This window comes from Haliotis rufescens, unplaced genomic scaffold (genome assembly GCF_023055435.1).
Source record: "Haliotis rufescens isolate VD_foot unplaced genomic scaffold, xgHalRufe1.0.p SCAF_44, whole genome shotgun sequence".
Taxonomy (NCBI): domain Eukaryota; kingdom Metazoa; phylum Mollusca; class Gastropoda; order Lepetellida; family Haliotidae; genus Haliotis; species Haliotis rufescens.
In genome coordinates this window covers 529,175-550,466 of record NW_025964157.1, presented here as the reverse complement: position 1 = coordinate 550,466, position 21,292 = coordinate 529,175, and the positions used below count along the sequence as shown (strand labels likewise).

Sequence of the window (21,292 nt, the reverse complement as noted above, 5' to 3'; positions counted from 1 at the left end):
TTCATGTCAGTGAGTACAATTCCATAATGGATGTCTAGATCAGTGGCTATTGTATTGCACTACAGACTATTCTCGTACATTTTTAAATGTTCCCATTTCCTAATAAAGGCCGCATTAAAATAATTTCTTATGGCAATTATTTTTTCCACTTGATACAGATTTTTTTGAATTTTCATAAAAGTTTTGTGTTTTTTATACTTGAGATAGAAATATTTCTTTTTCAGACAATTGTAGTATGGCCTTTTACCTTATTCAATCTTGGTTTCAAGCAAAACAGAATTAAGTTATTAGAAGTAGTGAATGGGTATTATACTGATATACTTAGCATCATAATCTCTGAAAAGCTAGGATTTGAACCACAACTGCCCGAACCTAGCAAGGGAAGCAACTCTGCACAGCATGTTAAAACACAGACCACTGCGTCAAAGTTCAGGGAATCAGGCCATCTCATAAGTAATAACTGCTACATGTTCCAAATGATTTTATAGTGATGACAAATTACATATGAACAATATATTTGTTACAATTGTTTCTCCAAACTATTTTGTAAATGATTTTACATTTTTTCAGTTAAAACTTACCTGTTTTCAAAATGTGTGCCTACCTTTTTACCAGCAAAACACTGCTGCACTTTTCCTCTTGGTAACCATTTATAGGAACAAGTATCTGGTTGCCATAGCGCCTGTTTCCAATAGCAACTAGGGCTATCATTGCAGTCAGTGCAGGGGACATACCACTGACCTGCAACAGAGAAACATCAGAAATCAACCTGGAGTCAAAACATGGTTGGAGAATATTAAAAGGCAAAGATTAAACTTTTTGTGAAAGTAATAATTAAATTTCCGTTGTGTTCATTGAAATTCCTGCATTCTGATTAGCTGAATTGGTCACATGTTATTGCTTTCATTTCCCAATAAATCTAAAAAATTTAAGCCATGCCCACCGAATTGAACTACTTTTATTACTACGTGTCGGGGATCCCAATCCCAAACTGTGGTAAGAATCCCTACTCAGATTCAAACGGTTTGCACATCAGTTTATCGATTCATACATGAACCAAAAAACATCCACAGTCAATCCTTAATTGAATAGCACTCTATTCTAATGAATCTATTTTTAGCCAATACTCCTGTTGGGTTTGCTTATTTGATGGATTGTTGTTTAATGCTGCACTATTCCAGCTGTATAAGACAGTGGTCTGTAAATAAACGGGTCTAGACCAGAAAATCCAGTGATTGACATCATGAGCTTCGATCTACGCAGTGCAATGGGATACAATGTCATGCAATCAATGACCAAGTCACAGAGCCTGACTACCTGGTCCATTTAGTCGCCTCTTACAGCAAGAAAGAAAGAAACAGAATCACAGATATACATTTGTTTAATCATGATGTCCATGGATACAAGGAAGTACATCAATGTCAGTATCTGACGGATGACAAACCTTTCACATCCCCGTCCTGGCACTGCGGCAGGGACATCATCTTCTCCATGAACCTGGCCCAGCTCCTCTCCTGGTACACCGGCTTCAACCCACAGGAGGAGGTCTTGAGGAAACGCAGAGAGCAGTCCTGAAACAGACAACAAACTAATTAGGTGCCTGGAATACAGTAGCTGTGGTTACCGTATCCCTCATCCATTGGTTGGTTACTATTTCTTTCTCTATATGTCACTACTGTCAAGGGGGCACAGGTGGCTCAGTCGTCTAAGGCGCCGCGATTCGCTGTGCAGAGTTGCGTCCCTTGGGCACGCCAGAAACCTATGATTGTGGGTTCAAATCCCGGTTCGCCCCGATTATGTTTCTAGGTTTGTCAGCACCATACCCATGCTCGTGGGTTTCACCAAAGTGGTAAACGTCTGTGACCTGCATCACTTCGGGCTTTCCTCCCACATTAAGCTGACACACTGTGATATTACTGGAATACTGTTAAAAGCGGCGTTAAACACAACTCACTCACTCACTCACTCACACTACTGTCGACTTCAGATCAACTTCTGCTAGTGTGCAGGATTTATATCTCTGATTCATTACGTATAATGAAAACAACAAAACATCTTATCACTACTCTCTTCCTTGTTCACTTACCTAAAGACATATTTTTTTATTTTCATCATCTTGTTTTCCAAAATCCATACCATTTTTTGTTTTGATACAACACCTACCTGTGTGAGACTACAGACTTGATGGGGGTTGAACACCTACCTGTGTGAGACTACAGACTTGACGGGGGTTGAACACCTACCTGTGTGAGACTACAGACTTGACGGGGGTTGAACACCTACCTGTGTGAGACTACAGACTTGATGGGGCAGCCCAGGGAGGAATGACGTCTGCTGGTAGTCCGGCCCCTGCCTCTCTATGATGAGGGTGTAGGTGTTGAGGACCCAGGGGTCTGCGTGACTCATGTCCACCACATAAATACTGATACGGTTCTCCCCAATACCCAGCGTAAAGTTCACCTCTCTAGTTGGAAGAAATCATCAATTGATTTGGACAATATTGATAACAAAAATCAAACAAATACATGCCTATGAGCCAAACTTTTGGACAAATATGTCTGTGAGGGGACACAGATTGCCCAGACGCCGAAGCCCCACAATTCACGATTATGTTTCTAGGTTTGTCAGCACCATACCCATATTCGTGGGTTTCACCAACGTGGTAAATGTCTGAGGTCTGAATCAGTTCGGGCTTTCCTCCCTCATTAAGCTGACACACTATATCATGATATGATATGAGTGAGTGAGTCAGTGAGTTTGGTTTTACGCCGCTTTTAGCAATATTCCAGCAATATCATGGCGGGGGACACCAGAAATGGGCTTCACACATTGTACCCATGTCGGGAATCGAACCCGGGTCTTCGGCGTGATGAGCGAACGCTTTAACCACTAGGCTACCCCACCGCCTCTGACATGACATGACATGACATGACATGACATATCACATGACATATCACATGACATGACATATCACATGACATGACATGACATGACATGATATGGAATACTTTTCAAAGCAGTGTTGAACCAAACTCACTTATTTTAAAGGCCATTTAACAAGGCAAAAGTAAATACAGTTTGTTTTCATGCAATGATTTTCAAAAACTCGGTTAGGCAGGCATAGTCATTGTCTTGAGAAGGACAAATGTATTTTTCTTATTCAACAGAGCAGAGCAGCTTATCCTAAAGTTGGCAAGAGTTGACGAAAATTGAAAAATAACATTGTTTGATTTTAGTGTTTCTTTTCAATGCATTTTGTTTATATTTCAGTCTTTACTTTTTTCATGAGCTGTTCCTTAAAAGTACAAACAAAGATTCCAGCCTTTTACTTACAGAGTTTTTAAAAAGAAATATACAGATGTCTTAATTTCTCCAATAGCATCATACTACTAATTGTAATCAACTCAATCTAACCTCAGATACTTGTTGTTTTGGATCTTGCACCTTGGCTAAGTAAACAAAGGGATATTTGTTGATGTGTAAAACTATCAATCTCTTCACAATAAAATAGATGTAACAACATTCTGTCCTTCAAAACATTGAAGAATGCAGGACGAAAACAAAGCAATTGCCACTTGACTCTCAGAAACAGCCAGCACTCTGACTCACCGTTTGTTTCCATGCTTATCCTCTAGACGGGCCTGAGACGAGCAACTCTTGGCAAACGCCCACACAGTGATGAGAAGCATGTCGTACCCAACCACTGCCCGGTACTCCGTGGTCAAGGGAGAGAACTCTGGCATCAGGTCTATGGAAGGCTTTGTTATGACGTTGACGAGGTATGGCATGCTGGCAGGGTCTGCACAAGGAAGCATAGGTGTTCATTGTCATAATAAGAATAACTACAATAATAAAAATAAGCTTTCTCAGCTCCCTGGGCAACATACAACCCAAACAAACTTTTGGCACTGGTAGGCTTTTGTATTCACATTCATCGACCTGGATCCAATTTTGTTTTTTAGTGAATATTGTTTTATGTATACTAGTTTTATGCAGTAAACTAGCACCAGTGGTTGATCCTTGTATGTGACAGAGTGTGAAAATTACACATGGACACTAACACAAACAAACAGAGACCACAGGTCTGTAGCTCACCTTATTTATGAAGAAACAATCATGAAATATTCATATCCCCGCCAATAGGACATGTTCGGTTGTGTTCAAGACAATAGCTGTCTGGAAACCAGCATGACCGCCATTTTCAGCCAAGTCAAAGTCGTTGCTATGGAAACTAGACAATTAATTTTTTTTAAATCCCAAACTATCAAAAGGCACCAATTTACCACTAGACCTATCTATGTGCCAAGTTTGGTGAAACCCATGAGCAAGGTATGGGGCTAACAAACCTAGAAACATAATTGTGATGAACTGGGATTTGAACCCACATTCATTGATTTCTGGATGTTGGGTATCCTGTATATTGAAGAATCTGTTGTAGTAGTGGTTTGACTACACAATGAGTGGATGTTGGTACTTACCATTGTCACATGCCACTCTGGACTGCACCTCTGCAACAAGTAAACGTTTAGCTTCGGATGAGTTACATGTGTTTCACAGCTGCAAGTGCTTGGGGTAATTTGGAACAGACAACATTAGTACAAAAGTGATAGGGGTGGTTGGGTAGCCTTGAGGTAAAAGCATTTGCTCGTCATGTCGAAGACCCAATCTCATTACAATCAGACCTCAGTTATCGCTACCGCTAAACAAAGATCTGAGGACATCCCATTAGGGGTCACGTCAGAACGACCTTTCATCCGACCAATCAGAGCATCGCTTACCAGATTATGAAAGTGACAGTCATAATGTGATTTCTGATCATGCAGCCTCGAAAACTTAAACTCTGAACGATAGTTATGGGTTTAACGACTGTATCCATACAATCTGGACCATCTATTAGCTATTCCAGAATGTTTTTTTGTTCAGGTTTCAAATTTGTAATCGAGATTTTGTCAAAATAAGTTTTGAGGCGTTGTCGCCAATTTGAAATTAGTGCCATAAAGCACGAGAAAGCTGCCTTCTGATTGGTCATTCCATTAGTTCCAAAAATGAGTTCATTAAATGTTCTTTTTATTAAAACTGAAACAGTAAATGATTTAGTAATAAGTATTTGTATATGATATCATGTTTAGGCCAAAGTTCTATTTATTTACACATTTTTGTCCCCAAAATTCAGGTTGATAGGTCAATAAAAACATAATTTCAATTACTTTGGGGGATTTCTGCAAAATGTTAAGTTGGAAGAAAAAAAAGAAAAAAAGGTAGGGACAGGAGTTTTTAAGGTAGATTTTCAACAGGCTTTATATAATGTATTCATAATGATAGCGACAGTAATGAGCTGTGTTTTTAATATTTTACATATTTCTGGTCGAAAGAATTAAAAAAACACAGCTTCTTTTCACATTTAATTTTTTTTGAGTTGGCAGATACATAAACCAAGCTAAAAAAAATGTCTTGCCTCAGTATGTTTCATAAAGATGGGATGTGCATCCCTGCACCTCTCGTTAGGATCTGATGATGAATCATTTCTCTTACCTGTGATATTGGGACCCCTGGCAGATGATTTAGCACTGGTTATACCATCAAAGTCTCTGAAAAAAGCAAATTGTCGACAATTAAAATATCTATCCTATATATTTCAAATGAATGCTCCAAAATATTAAATTTCACATAGTTCTTCCAGTATGCACTTTAATAGAACAGGCTCCTACTACATGTATGTGAAATATTCTCAAGAAGGACCTAGATTCGATCATTAATATGTTTTTTATCCACACTGAACTGCAAACAATAAAGCTCTCGATGTGTCTTACATTGGTACATTCATATCATCATAAGCTTCGATAGACTCCTCCTCCTCCATATGTGCAAAGTAACTCTCCAGGCTGAGAAGATAGGAATGTAACTCCACGGTAGATGAATGTTGGTCAGTGGCGCCCTCTATGTCGTCTACCTCGTCCCCATCTTGATTGACAGCTTGTAACAAATGTGTGTATTTCACAGCTGCAGTGGATGGATAAAGCTGGAATTGAAAAATTGCAGATATCAGTAGGGGTCTATACTGTAACAAATTTCTAAATAGCAAAAGGCACAAGTTCAACAAGTACTTGACAGACCTGTAAAGGTTCATTAAAAAATATTGAACGGTTTCAGAGTTCTGCTCCGGGAAACGAAACATGAAGGACGGATGGACGGACGGACTGGGCCCGTTTCTATATTTTCAGGGTTTCAGGACCAAATTCCAAGCTATCCAATTGCTCTGCACTAGCAATATCTAACTGGTGTGAATTTTAGATTTTTAGTCTAAAATTCTTAATCCTTGATTTTATCACTTGATTCCATGTAATCTGATTAGTGTTAAGATCATACATAAACTAACAAACATCTCATCGCAGCTAGTTGTCAGGGTCAATAAAGTGATCTTAGCGCTAAGATGATCATAACTCCCATAATTTAACATAGGTTTACCAAAGGCATATATAGCGCTAAGTTGATCGTAACTCCCATACTTTAACAGTCTTATGATAGGCATGGCACTAAGATGATTGTAACTCCCATACTTTAACATAGACTTACGATAGGCGTAGCGCTAAGATGATTGTAAGTTCCATACTTTAACATAGACCTACGATAGGAGTAGCACTAAGATGATTGTTACTCCCATACTTTAACATAGACTTACGATAGGCGTAGCGCTAAGATGATTGTAAGTTCCATACTTTAACATAGACCTACGATAGGAGTAGCACTAAGATGATTGTTACTCCCATACTTTAACATAGACTTACAATAGGCATAGCACTAAGATGATCATAATTCCCATACTTTTAACATAGACTTACGAAAGGCGTAACACTAAGATGATCGTAACTCCCATACTTTAACATAGACTTATGATAGCGTAGTGCTAAGATTGCTTTGTGGAACGGGGCCCTGGTCAACAAATGAAGAAGAACATGGTATTTTGTGTCATATATTTTGCAAAGATCTTACTATTTTATCAAAATGGACAATTTTCTTTGCTGTTCATGTAAGGCTTTCATAAAAAGAATTATCATTGCATCTTATTGGGACGATATTCGAACAACGAAAGTACCTGTGCCTATATAGAATTGTGTTTTCAACATATTTGTATGGTCTCTGCTTTTCCTGTCTTTTAAACAATCAACATAAATACAGTACATGTAAAAAAATAAAAATGGTGCCATGAATGTATGAGCACACACACTGTTAAAAAATATTGAAAACTTCATAACCAGTACTGAACTCAAATTGTGAACCATTTTGCATACCGTATTCGACGTAATAAGCACCCTGCTCTAATAAGCCCCCAAGGCGATATTTGCTAATATATTTGCTAGTGAACAATCCCAATTAGCACCCCTTCCGATTGATCAATGTACACAAGACTTATTGATTCGTGTATAATACTCACTCGTGTATTATATGCACCCCTTAATTGTGGGCAATTAAATTCTGGAAAATATATCTGTCGTGTATGATACGTACATACTTTTCTTTTGTATCATTTCAGGCTGTCAGCATAAACTACTGTACGAAAATAACAATTTTTCAACTCTGTTTTTTTCACCAAAATTACATTCTAATAAGAGCCCACTATCTCCAATTTTGAGAGTGCCCCGGTCACTTAATACGTCGAATACGGTACATCTTAAACAACTCATCAGATGTATATTCAACCAAAGATACAATTTTGGATTTTTACGTTTTATCATTTTCTTTTTGCAGCACACTCACTCTGAAGCTGAGAATGGAGATAAAGACAAACTAAAATGGACACCTAAAAGACAGAGTTGAAGTTGAGGCAATGACCCTGACCTTGATGAAGCTGCCGTGATGAAGCTGCTCACGTCTGTTGTTGAGGGAGAAGATGAGGTCCCCTTTACTAAGGCAGAAGCTCTGATCAGAATTGCACACTCCTTCCTGTATTGAACAGAGAAACAGGACAGACACTTCAGGATAGGGACATCACAGAGCTGTTTAATGTCCAGGGTGCTGTTGTACAAAACAAGTAGCTCTACGACTGTCGTAAGTCTGTGTTAAGGTATGGGAGTTACGATCACCTTAGAGCTAAGATCGCTTTGTACATCAGCACCCAGTTATTTAAACTGACACAAATAAAAGATGCCGATCCTTGTTTTAACCCCTCAATGCCAAACGCAAGGCAGGGTAACAACAAGTACCATCTTTTAATGTCTTTTAGTATGACGCATTCGGGATCGAACCCTAGGCTTACAGCTCTGCAGGCAGATGCATAATCCACTACACCATGGAGGCAGTCATCGAACAGAGAATTTCAAGCAAAAATGGCACAAATTTAATATCGTGACACATACATTGTGTCTCAAGTATCGCGATATGTATCAATATGCAAGCGAGTAAAGAAGTAAACATAATATTATGTACTCACATTGTATAAATTTGTCAGTCCAAGTTCTCCAAGCCCCTTGGCAATATCCATGACAACGGTATCCCTAGCAACCAACATGGCTGCCAAATCTTCCAGTATCCTCTGTCTCACAAGGTATTCATTTAGAGAAGCCATTTTGCCTGTGTGAGTGTATGGCTTGATCTGAAATCAAATAAGAGTTGTGTTTCTGTTTCTAGTTTAATCTTGCAATCAAGACAGACACTTGTAGTTTAAAGAAAAAGTCATTTGGATGACCGCCATGGCTTGTAAGGTCACAAAATTGTCTCTGGGAAAAGTGAGACAGGCAGGATGAAAACTACAGATTTTATCATGGATGACGTAAGTATGACCAGACACCTATTGCAGTAAACTACGTTTATAACAAACACGTGTAGCAGGGCGTGGGGTCATCCCACAGATGACATCCTTACCATGTCAGCTTGCTGACGGGGTTAACCTCTTTGGTCATGTGGGCAAGGCGTCTGACCTCAGATCAGAAGGTCCGTGGTTCGAATCACATCACGGGACTCTGACATTTTATGGCCGCTACACACGCTAAAACTAACTTATTTTTAAGTCCCAACCATTTGTTGTATATATGCTGTATGTATGCTTGTAACGAACTACGGTTATTACAAATTAAAATTAGTGGTCCCCTCAAGTTTGTTTTAGTTAGTTTACCGTATTAAGATCGGGTTCCTGAGCGTGACACGCTTCAATTGTAATCACTGGTGATAAGCTTTCCTTTCACATCTTCTGACATGATGATGTAGTGAGTGAGTGAGTTGGATTTAACGCCGCTTTTAACAGTATTCCAATTATATCACGGCGTGTCAGCTTAATGTGGGAGGAAAGCCTGAAGCGATGCAGGTCTCAGACCACTTTGGTGAAACCCACGAGCACGGGTATGGTGCTGACAAACCTAGAAACATAACTGGGGCGAACTGGCATTCAAACCCACAATCATAGGTTTCTGGCGTGCTCAAGGGACGAAACTCTGCACATCAAATTGCGCCTTCTTAGACGACTGTCACCCGTGCCCCCCATTTTGATATAACTGGAATACCGTTCAAAGCTCACTCACTCCCTCACTCACGATTACAAAAGAACTGTGGGTTACCTGCAGTATAAATGGATGGAAGGAAGTGTTGAAGACTGTGGCCACTTCCAGGAGTTGGAAGCAGGAATGGCACCTGTAAGCAACACAATATATTCACATTACCCATCACAGAGGCTTGTAGATCACTACTTGTTGTTACCTGTGCCTTTGTCTGAGAAAGTAGGTGAAACAGGAATGTTTGTTTGGGGTTCAATCAGAGTGTTTGTGTTTGTTGTTTAACACAACACTCAGCAATATTCCAGCTATGTGACGGTGGCCTGTGTGTGTGGCTGCTTGTACTAGTCTGGATACCATGCCGCAGTTTAACATGAAAACCCCACTCAGACACAGTATACTGACGCGAGCCGACCAGTCCTTGTTTTAGCCCCTTAATGCCGAGCACCAGGCAGGGTAACAACAAGTACCATGTTTGGGTCTTTTGGGATGACGTGGGCAGGGATCGAACGCTCTACCACCAGATCACGAAGACATCCTATTGGGCATAGGCATCCCCCACCCTCATACACGGGGTGACTGACCTAGTGTGAGTCTGCTCCTGCAGGTGCTTGTCGGCTGACTCCAGGAGCAGTAGTGCATCCACGACAGCTTCCTCCAGCTGGTCCATCGACACCTGGTGTCCCCGCGAGTCCCTCATCAGCTGCTGCAGCTCCCCCAGTGTCAGGCTCCGCTGGGGCTGGAACGAGATCATAAGGTTGACTATTTGGGGCCCACTGAACCACATCTTCCCAAGGCAAGGGAGATAACTGACATAAAAATCCAGTTTCCACCCTTGCTAAACTTACTGGAATTTCCAGGCTCAATCGTAGCGCCACCAATGGCTATTACGAGTTATGTCCCTTCTATGACCCGCCTATTAACCAATCAGATTCGACCTCTCATATCACTTGCATTTGCTTCAAATAAAATAGAGGCACCCAGTCAAGATGATCTGATCGATAAAATGACGTAATAAAATCACATGAGCACCTTCATTAAATACATGAAAAGATTAGGAAAAAATCTGTTGACGTTAAGTTGTCTGTACACATGCTTTGCAAATCCTGCAATCGACGCTTCAATTTGGACATGATGCACTATTTTGAAGTAAAAAGGGGAGTTACGATCATCTTAGCGCTAAGATCACTTTGTGCAAGTGGGCCCATGTTTGTAATTCTGTCACAAAAGGGGTCGTTCTCTAGTCAGGCCTCAATCAGTCTGCACGCCCATCTTTCATTGTTTTACCTTCTTGTTGAGGTAGGAGCTGATACCCTCCCAAGTGAGGGCTTCGGAGTGCAGATAGAGTCGGAGTGGGGAGAAGGACATCACGAGCACATGGAACTGGACCATCAGTGGTTGAACTCCGACATGGAACAGGCGGGGAGGGAGCTTCACCGCCACACCAGCTTTCCAGTCAGGGCTGTCAACAGGAATCATACATAAGGTCAATGATATTCATAAGGCCAATCACAAACATGAGGCCAGTCATAAACACAAGGCCAACCAAATACATGAGACCAATGATATTCACAAGGCCAATCATATATACATGGCCAATCATAATTATAAGGCCAATCATATACATGAGGCCAACCATAAACATAAAGCCAATCATAAACATGAAGTCAATCATATACATGAGGCCAACCATATACATGAGGCCAATCATAAACATTAGGCCAATCATAAACATAAGGCCAATCATGTACACAAGGCCAATCATATACATGAGGCCACTTATCTACATAAGGCCAATAATATACACAAGGCCAATCATATACATAAGGCCAATGATATTCACAAGTCCAGTCATATACACATGGCCAATCATATACACTTTTCACAAGGCCAATCAAAGTAGGTTTTTTGTTTCTTATGATTTTGATTTTATAGATGTTTGTGTATTTGTTGTTCAATATGATGGAGGTCTGTAAATAATCGCATCTGGACCAGACAGTCGAGTGATTGACATCATGAGCATCGATCTACGTGCTTGAGATACGATAACATAAGATAACCGAGCTGTATGGTCATCATAAACACAAGAGTTATGTCCCTAACCTACCAGGAATTTGGCCCATCAAATCACCTTGGAGGCTGCAACATTGCTGGGAGGTGAGGTGAGGTGAAATGGGGTTTAACGTCGCGTCCAAGAGTATTGCACTTATATAGCGACGTGCATGTACGTGTGTGTGTTTGTGTGGCTGCTTGTACTAGTCCCGACTGATGCCGATTTATAGTGCTAGCTCACTGAGATACCATGCTGCAGTTAAACATGAATGCCCCACTCAGACACAGTATACTGACTCCGAGCCGACCAGTCCTTGTTTTAGCCCCTTAATGCCGAGCGCCAGACAGGGTAACAACAAGTACCATCTTTTAACGTCTTTTGGTATGACGCGGCCAGGGATCGAACCCCCGACCTTCCACTCTCCGGGCGGACGCTCTACCACTCGACCATGGAGGCAGTCACATTGCTGGGATCTTTTCTAACCTGAAATCCACACAGGGCTGGTACAAATCCTTGAGCAGAATACACAGACTGGACCAAATGTAGCCGATCGTCCTTACCCCTTTGTCAGTTGTTTCAGCTCCTCACACTCCCGAATGGATGGTTGTCCCCCCTGTCTTCCAGCGTGTAGGACCCACATTGTGCGCTCACCACATCCACCTCCACTTTTGTCACCAGGCTGGCTGGAGGGCAGGGCACGGACATCCTCAAGAAGTTTGTAACACGGGAGTGGTCCCCCTTGCCACTGACCTGTCAGGGGAAGTCACTCTAATTAAGCATGCATGAGGCTGTGCAGAGTCTAGTCACATCAGTTACCTGCTGGTTTGTCTATAACAATTTTTGTGTGTAGTTAATTCATTCAGTTTATTCTTTCAAAGGCCATATGACCTATATTACAGGGTATTTAGGGAGATACTATTTGATTTTCAGTGTAGAATTGGGGGGGGGGGGGGGGATTTTTTGAAAAAAATATTCTAGTCCTTGATAATAATCTAGACATTTTTTACACATGCTTCTCATTGTATGAAACAAAATAATGTCCCACATTTCTTACAGAAAGGGGGTCACCAAGAACACAATTCGTTATTCATATTTATTAAAAAGGATAGATCATAAAGTGCCTGTTATGTTGAAAAATATAATTAAGTTAAATATATAGAAAAAATGCTTATCTCAAAAGTCATATCTGGCATAACATAAATCTACAAATAAACACCACCAGACCATCACTAAATATACTTATGTTTTGGGCAGCCAAGTAATATGAAGTTGGGTAGGTGGGTAGGGATTTCTTTTGCATATTTTAAATGGAATTCTTACAGATGTCAGACCAACATGCTAATTTTGAGGACATGTGGTTTACAGTTTGTAATGAATTATCCTTTTTTGATGGACAAAAGTCTCTTTATTCTTCTGATGAAAATATTGATACACAACCTACAGCAACTCTTACTATGATTCCTACTTACCTGTACTGCCCACGCCCTGGCACATGACCTGAGGGTCAAACAACAGGGCATGGAGGGCGGGGATCACGTTCATCTGGAAACAGAGGGATATGTGAATATACTGCCTGTCTTGTACATGGATATAGCCAGTGTCATGCAATGTCATGCAGTGTTATTCAGTGTTAGATGTGCAGTGTTTTCGACACTTGACACCATCAACATATTACCGATTTTACAGATTTTGTATCAATAGTCTTTTCAGCTATATAGTTGAGTATATATGTGAGTTTTACCAATATGCCATAACCTGTGTCAAGTTGGGTTTCACTCTCAAATAAGCTGATATAACTGAAACACTGTCAAGCATTAAACTCACCCACCCACTCACTCACTCACTCACCCTCTCACTCACCCATCCACCAACCCACTCACTCACTCACCCACCCACCCACCTTCTTTCACTCGAACCATCCACCCACCCACCCACCCACTCACTCACTCACTCACTCACTCACCCATCCACCCACTCACTCAACCAAACCCACTCACTCACCAATCCACCCACCCACTCACTCACTCACTCACTCACTAACCCACCCACCAAACCATTCACCCTCTCACTCACCCACCCACCCAGCCACTCACTCACCCATCCACCCACTCACCCACCCAACCACTCACCCAACCACTCACCCATCCACCCACCCACTCACTCACTCACCCATCCACCCACCCACTCACTCACTCACTCACTCACTAACCCACCCACCAAACCATTCACCCTCTCACTCACCCACCCACCCAGCCACTCACTCACCCACCCACCCACTCACTCACCCAACCACTCACCCAACCACTCACCCATCCACCCACCCACTCACTCACTCACCCATCCACCCACCCACTCACTCACTCACTCACTCACTCACTCACTAACCCACCCACCAAACCATTCACCCTCTCACTCACCCACCCACCCAGCCACTCACTCACCCATCCACCCACTCACTCAAAACCCCACCCACTCACTCACTAACCCACCCACCAAACCATTCACCCCCTGACTCACCCACCCACCCAGCCACTCACTCACCCACCCACCCACTCACTCACTAACCCACCCACCAAACCATTCACCCCCTGACTCACCCACCCACTCACTCACTCACCCATCCACCCACTCACTCAAAACCCCACCCACTCACTCACTAACCCAGCCACCAAACCATTCACCCTCTCACTAACCCACCCACCCAGCCACTCACTCACCCATCCACCCACTCACTCAAAACCCCACCCACTCACTCACTAACCCACCCACCAAACCATTCACCCCCTGACTCACCCACCCACCCAGCCACTCACTCACTCACCCATCCACCCACTCACTCACCCACCCACCCACTCACTCACTAACCCACCCACCAAACCATTCACCCCCTGACTCACCCACCCACCCACTCACTCACTCACCCATCCACCCACTCACTCAAAACCCCACCCACTCACTCACTAACCCACCCACCAAACCATTCACCCCCTGACTCACCCACCCACCCAGCCACTCACTCACCCATCCACCCACTCACTCACCCACCCACCCACTCACTCACTAACCCACCCACCAAACCATTCACCCTCTCACTCACCCACCCAGCCACTCACTCACCAATCCACCCACTCACTCAAAACCCCACCCACTCACTCACTAACCCACCCACCAAACCATTCACCCTCTCACTCACTCACCCACTAAACCACCCACCCACCCACTCACCCTCTGGAAGTCCCTCTGGTCCAAGTGCTGCCCTGTGTCCCGGCATGTGTTGGGTCTGGATGTGTTCAGACACATCAGTACACGCCATGTGGGCTTGTTGGTGGCATACATGTCTTCATCCACATTGTCATCTTTGTTATCAGAATCTGAAATCATATTTACTTAGATTGTATTACTGGTACCTTTAGATTTCTATCTCAAATGCTCAGAACATATTACTAGTGATGGTCTGTAAAAGTAAAGTTGATGACAATAACAGAACTAAACAATATAAAGAATACATAATTTTGATACATGAATTATGAGTCTAGCTCCCATACCCAAGAGGATAACTTCAAAAGGATTCCCAACTAAGTCTAGAATGTTTTGAAAGTGTTCTTAGCTTCTTTTTGGATTTTTTTTTTACTGTGTATAATGGATTTTTTTTAAGATAACTTTTTTCTGGGACTACATGTTAGTCTCATACATGTACTGTGAACAAATATTTTTTTACAATCTAACACAATAGGTACAGATTTGACAAAAAACAAATTTGAATTACAATACATAAAAGAAGATAAATTGAATTTTTTTTTTTATTATATTTAGATTCTAGAAAATTCAAACCCATAAATAATGAATACCTTCGATGACTTTGAACTTGACTTTGGCTCCGAGTTGTGAGAAGGCTGACTCAAGGAGCGGAACCTCATGTTTCACAGCTGATAGAGAACCCTCGGCTAGGATTACAATTGGGGAGGTCTTCAGGGGCAGCGACTGCTCTTCCAGCTGCCAACAAAAAACATGAAGGATGACTTATCGATATTCCACACCACAAACATGGTGTTCCGGACGCATCATTTGTTTTCTTGTTTACAAATGAGCCAGACCTTGAATTAGCAACAGGGAAGCAAAATAAATGAAGAATTTCTATGTTTGATATGATTAATACTTGGAAAACATAGTTTTTTCAAGAGGTTTGAAACAAACCTTACCTCAAATGAAAGAACATTCTATTTTTGTTCCTTTTGTTTCTCGCATTCCAAATAATCATAACCACATGAAAATCACTGGTTTGGCTTTGGAAGCATTTATAACTATGAGTGCTATGAAAAATGGTGGTTAGAATATCACATGATTACAAATCTTTTACAGGTAACCTCTGATGGCTCAGGGGCGGTGGGGTAGCCTAGTGGTTAAAGCGTTCGCTCATCACGCCGAAGACCCGGGTTCGATTCCCGTCATGGGTACAATGTGTGACGCCCATTTCTGGTGACCCCCGCAGTGATATTGCTGGAATTTTGCTAAAAGTGGCGTAAAACCATACTCACTCACTCACTCACTCACTCACTCACTCACTCACTCACTCTGATGGCTCAAAGTTTGCTTGTGTTGGTGTATATATATATATATATTCACAATATTCACAAATTCACCAACACAAGCAAATAACAACATTATATATATTATATATATATTTTCTATATATATGGATGTTTATTTGTTTATGGGTATCACAATTGTATTTTGGTTTAAGTTTGTCGTGTTTTGGCGACGAGTAACGTTTTGATAACATTTGTATTTATTGGTCAAATTCAATTTTCAAGTGTATACTGTCTTTTGCCCCCCAGTTTAGATGCTCATGAATAATGTCAATAAAAATTAGGTACAGAAGAATAAGCTCATTTCATCATCAGAATAGCCGATCTTGCTTCCTAAGAAACAAATCAATTAACAAACTTGAAAATGTGGTACATTATTCAGACATAATGTTTTCACTGGCTTCAGAAAGAAAAGTCTAATTATTTTTCATTTTTTTATTAGGATAATATAAAATGTTGTTTTTCGAAATATTTTCCAGATTAATGATAGTTGAAAATCAATGATCTTTTTATAGCAGCAATATCTGTGCAAAGACTTAACTATGATCATGAATAATGAAGACGATAGTGTGGATGCCGAATGACGTTATATGAGCACTCATTGGAAAAAGGAGAATGTGTTGTTAAAAACTCATTTAGGATGGTTCTTGTTCTATAACTGCAAACTTACTTAACGATATCAATTCCGGGAGAACTTTTTAGTCATCTCCTGGTTTTTGACTAGTAGCAAGTAGAGGATATTTCTTAATTATTCATAAATTGTGTTGGCTATTAAGCTAAATCATTTCAAGCAGGCCAGATCTCCTCTCACTTAGCATATTTGATGATGCCTTAAATTATTAATCATATTTAATATTTAAATACATCCCCAGATGGACAAAACATATTTCATAAAATATCAGTATTTCTATATGTTCATGCGGCACTTTTTGAGTAAATGTCAGCAACACTTGAAAAACACAACCTGTCATTAGATGAGAATTAATCACTTGCTGATTGAGGTATTACGCAAGATATGTTGGGTTGTTTGACGTGTAGATTATTATATTCAGCTGCTTGTATGTGTTCTGGGGTGATGGAGGAAGAAAGTGTATACAAAACTTGGGTCGTACTGACGATGATCCTCACAACTACTACTACTACTACTACTACTACTACTACAACTACTACTACTACAACTACTACTACTACTTCTACTACTACTACTACTACTACTACTACTACTACTACTACTGCTGCTACTACTACTACTACTACTACTACTACTACTACAACTACTACTACTGCTACTACTACTACTACTACTACAACTACTACTTCTACAACAACTACTACTACTACAACTACAACTACTACTACTACCACAACAACTACTAGAACTACTCTTACTACTACTACTACTACTACCACCACTACTATTCATAACTCTATTAGGCTAAAAATGGGCATTTTTCTCAGCCATCAGTGCCAGACTACAACTACTACTACTGCTGCTGCTGCTGATAATGATGATGATGATACTACTACTACTACTACTACTACTACTACTACTACTAGTACTACTACTACTACTATATATATATTCATAACTCTAATATGCTAAAAATGAACAATTTTCTCAGCCATCAGTGCCAGGCTATAAATCCTGCATGTCAGTAATTCATTCCGCCAACAAGGAAATATTTTTAAACTTCCATCTTCACATAAAACATACTAGCTCTGTTATCATCCTTGAACACTGACAGGGTATTAAAGAGCCATGTTTAGTTCATGCTCAGTTGTGTTTGTTGATATCCTTAGTACCAAAAAAATATATAATGTTCCTCCATCATCACTTTCGGAAAAATGTGCCGAGAAACATTTTTTTAGCCCAAAATACATTAAACTGCAAAAAAACGAGACCGGCTTTAGGAACAGAACACAGATGGCCACATGTTTACATATCAGTTTTGAAGAAGATAACAAATATCTTTAATGTTTTTCGTTTACCATCTTAATTCCCACCAAATTCTTTTGACACTATCTGTGAAGCTAAAAACATAAGTTGTTGGTAAGTAATGCACAGGAGCCTGATGGCTGGAGGTTTAATATTAGCAAGTAGCTCCAGTCTTATTTCTCAAGTGCATAATTTACAATGAGCAATTTGTGGTACTGACGGCATGAAATTATGAGGAGGGGGGTGGAGGATCTTTGCTGGGGGCAATTTTGTTAGACAATATTTTACTTGGTTACTGCTCCAAGGCATACAATGTTTTTCTTCAAAACAGAGAACCGAACATTTTTTTTGCAGAGCTGTAAGACAGATTGAATGATTATGTGGTAATATAATACAGAAAATTGTGATACAATTTCATTATATTCATAATCATCTCCTTGGAGATATGGCTTGTTCTTCCCCTCAGGGAGGCCAGATAGAGGGTATTAAATGTTCTGTAATGCTCTTGGGAAATACAGTTTTTCTATAAATAACCTGGCTTTTCATTGGTCGCTGGTAATACTTTTCATTCATTCATTCTTTCAATCGATCATCCATATGCTTTCCAGAATTCTGTATTCAGATTCCAAATAAATAACTTGATAAATATTCTTTATCCATCCATCCATCCATCCATCCATCCAGTTGATATGCATGTCTGCATCAACTTGTTTATGTTCAAAAACTTTACAATTGGCTTATGGAGCTGTGTAACGTTACGGCAACACGCGCGACTCACTTCAGCCGACATTCTTGCACTGACAATGTTGACTTTTTAAAGATTATGAATTAAATGTAAAAAACACATTTCTTACATTTTGCATGTGTTTTGTACAAGAGAAAGTGACACAAATATAATAAATCTCTGCACGGTTCTACTCTCCAGAATCTTGTTAACTGCTCCACATGGTCAGTCATTTTGTCCAGAAGTGAGTGAGTGAGTGAGTTTGGTTTTACGCCGCTTTTAGCAATATTCCAGCAATATCACGGCGGGGGACACCAGAAATGTACCCATGTACCCATGTCGGGAATCGAACCCGGGTCTTCGGCGTGACGAGTGAACGCTTTAACCACCAGGCTACCCGACCGCCCCTTTTTCATGATGAATGAATAAAGCAACATAATTTCATCGTGGGAACTCATTGTGCAACACTATTGGTTTACAATGGCCTACAGTACAGTTGTTGTTGTTGTTGTTGCTGTTGTTGTTGTTGTTTATTGTTTAATGCCGCACTCAGCAATATTCCAGCCATTTGACGGCGGTCTGTAAATAATCGAGTCTGGACCAGACAATCTAGCGATTGACATTATGAGCATTGATCCACGCAATTGGGATACAATGACATGTATCAACCAAGTCAGCAAGCCTGACCACCCGATCCCTTCAGTCGCTTCTTAGGACAAGCATAGTCACTTTTTACAACAAGCATGGGTTGCTGAAGGTCAATTCTACGCCGGATCTTCACATGTCTTTAATATGGTAACTATGGTAAACCTCTTCACCAGGATGTTCTAATCATGTTTCTAGTTTCGTCAGCACCACGCCAATGCTTGAGAGTTTCACCAAAAATGGTAAACATTTGAGACCTGCATCACTTCCACATAAGCTGGCATGCCATAATATAACTGCAATACTGTTCAAAATGGTGTTAAACCCAACTCACTCACTCACCCACAAAAATCAAAACGGAAAATCTGTTGTGCTACAGTCCTTTTGGAGAAAGTCTGGCTGTCTGATAATCAGAAGTGTTTCAAGAATTTTTTACTGACTGCCATTAACCATCTTCCAGCTCGGAACTCTCATGGAAATAAATGTCAATACTGTTATGTTCTGTCTTCAAGCTTATCCCTTCAGATGGACTAATACCCAAATGAAATTTTACAAAATTGTTTCCAAATAACCCTGATTTTTTTCTGTCTCTAAAACACTAATTAAACCCAACAACCATTACAAAAAGCATGCATAATGACACTGGAGTACTTCCTTGTGTGTTCCTGATGAGAAATTTCATTAAATCTAATCCCCAAAGAAATCATTAGATTTTCAATCCAGCCCGTAAGGAAAATGCCATGTTGGAACACGTGCCTCCGTGTAATTCGGGCTTGAACTTTAATCCCAGGATTAGACACTGGTGGGAGCGAGTGCTAGCCAGACAAGCAGGGATTACGGTCATCAGAGTGGACAGCTGGACAGACTAATCTTCTTGGTGGACAAAGCTGTCTGGCACAGCCAGTACACTTGAGGGGATTATTAACCTTAAACCTTCAAGTGAGTGAGTGGTTTTTATAGTACCACTGTGGACGGCATTTTTGTTATTTAACAGTGATTATCTCAATATAGGAAGAAAGCAAAACTAGGGATTGGAGACATTCCTTTGTTCATTAATATAAACCACTGAGAGGGTGGGGCGGTCGGGTAGCCTAGTGGTCAAAGCATTTGCTTGTCATACCCAAGACCCGGGTCGATTCCCGACATGGGAACAATGTGTGAAGCCCATTTCTGGATTCCACCGCCGTGATATTTCTAGAATATTGCTAAAAGTGGCGTAAAACCATACTCACTCACTGAGAGGGTAGTAAATACTTTAATACTACCCGGTATATGAAAAACATTCTTAATGCTATACTCCCCCCTCCCCCTCGTAATTATTGATTCAAGCACAGGATTTTTGGCTAAATTCATGCTTATTCATCGTCCACATCACTCTTCGGCTTTTAAGTGTAGTTTGGATGATAAATATGCATGAATTTTGCTGACAGTTCCTATGAGGCTATTTATTCCCTGAACAATATTTCAGTGTCATCACTTGTGTTATCATAAGTTGTATCTGTATCCCGTGGGGTACATGTATTTAATGGGTCTTCCTGACTGGTTAAAACCTATTAAGGGATGCTTAAAACCCCATGTACCCCTCGTGATACTGCTATAATGAACTTATCTTACTAACATGTTTAATTTAAACAATTTCAAAATTGATAGAAAACAGCAGTTAACTTGTGCCATGTCACATGATTATCATTGACTCGGAAAAAGTGTGCAGCTTTTGGCTTAGAAGGGAAAGGGATTTATTCTCCTGCTCAAAAATCCACGTGCAGCCTGACTTCTTCATGGTGGGGTATAAGGGATTTAGTCTCCTGCTCAAATTTATTCCCCTCCCAGGCGGGATACATAGTATTTTACTAAGATCATGTGAAC

General features: G+C 40.7%; 1 protein-coding gene across 2 annotated transcripts in view; it reads right to left on the bottom strand.

Moving 5' to 3' along the window:
• LOC124136025 (cadherin-like and PC-esterase domain-containing protein 1) overlaps positions 1-21,292 on the bottom strand; it is a 117,055-nt gene that overhangs the window by 11,664 nt on the left and 84,099 nt on the right. For both annotated transcript variants that reach the window (XM_046501772.2, XM_046501771.2), the window contains exons 3-18: positions 15,384-15,528; positions 14,761-14,906; positions 13,005-13,077; positions 12,096-12,285; positions 10,770-10,944; positions 10,067-10,221; positions 9,549-9,621; positions 8,429-8,590; positions 7,837-7,941; positions 5,811-6,019; positions 5,533-5,588; positions 4,479-4,508; positions 3,610-3,799; positions 2,284-2,464; positions 1,445-1,571; positions 605-741 (exon numbers count right to left, since the gene is read on the bottom strand). In XM_046501772.2, the coding sequence (XP_046357728.2) occupies positions 605-741; positions 1,445-1,571; positions 2,284-2,464; positions 3,610-3,799; positions 4,479-4,508; positions 5,533-5,588; positions 5,811-6,019; positions 7,837-7,941; positions 8,429-8,590; positions 9,549-9,621; positions 10,067-10,221; positions 10,770-10,944; positions 12,096-12,285; positions 13,005-13,077; positions 14,761-14,906; positions 15,384-15,528 (2,154 nt within the window). The remainder of the gene's footprint in view (positions 1-604; positions 742-1,444; positions 1,572-2,283; positions 2,465-3,609; positions 3,800-4,478; positions 4,509-5,532; positions 5,589-5,810; positions 6,020-7,836; positions 7,942-8,428; positions 8,591-9,548; positions 9,622-10,066; positions 10,222-10,769; positions 10,945-12,095; positions 12,286-13,004; positions 13,078-14,760; positions 14,907-15,383; positions 15,529-21,292) is intronic.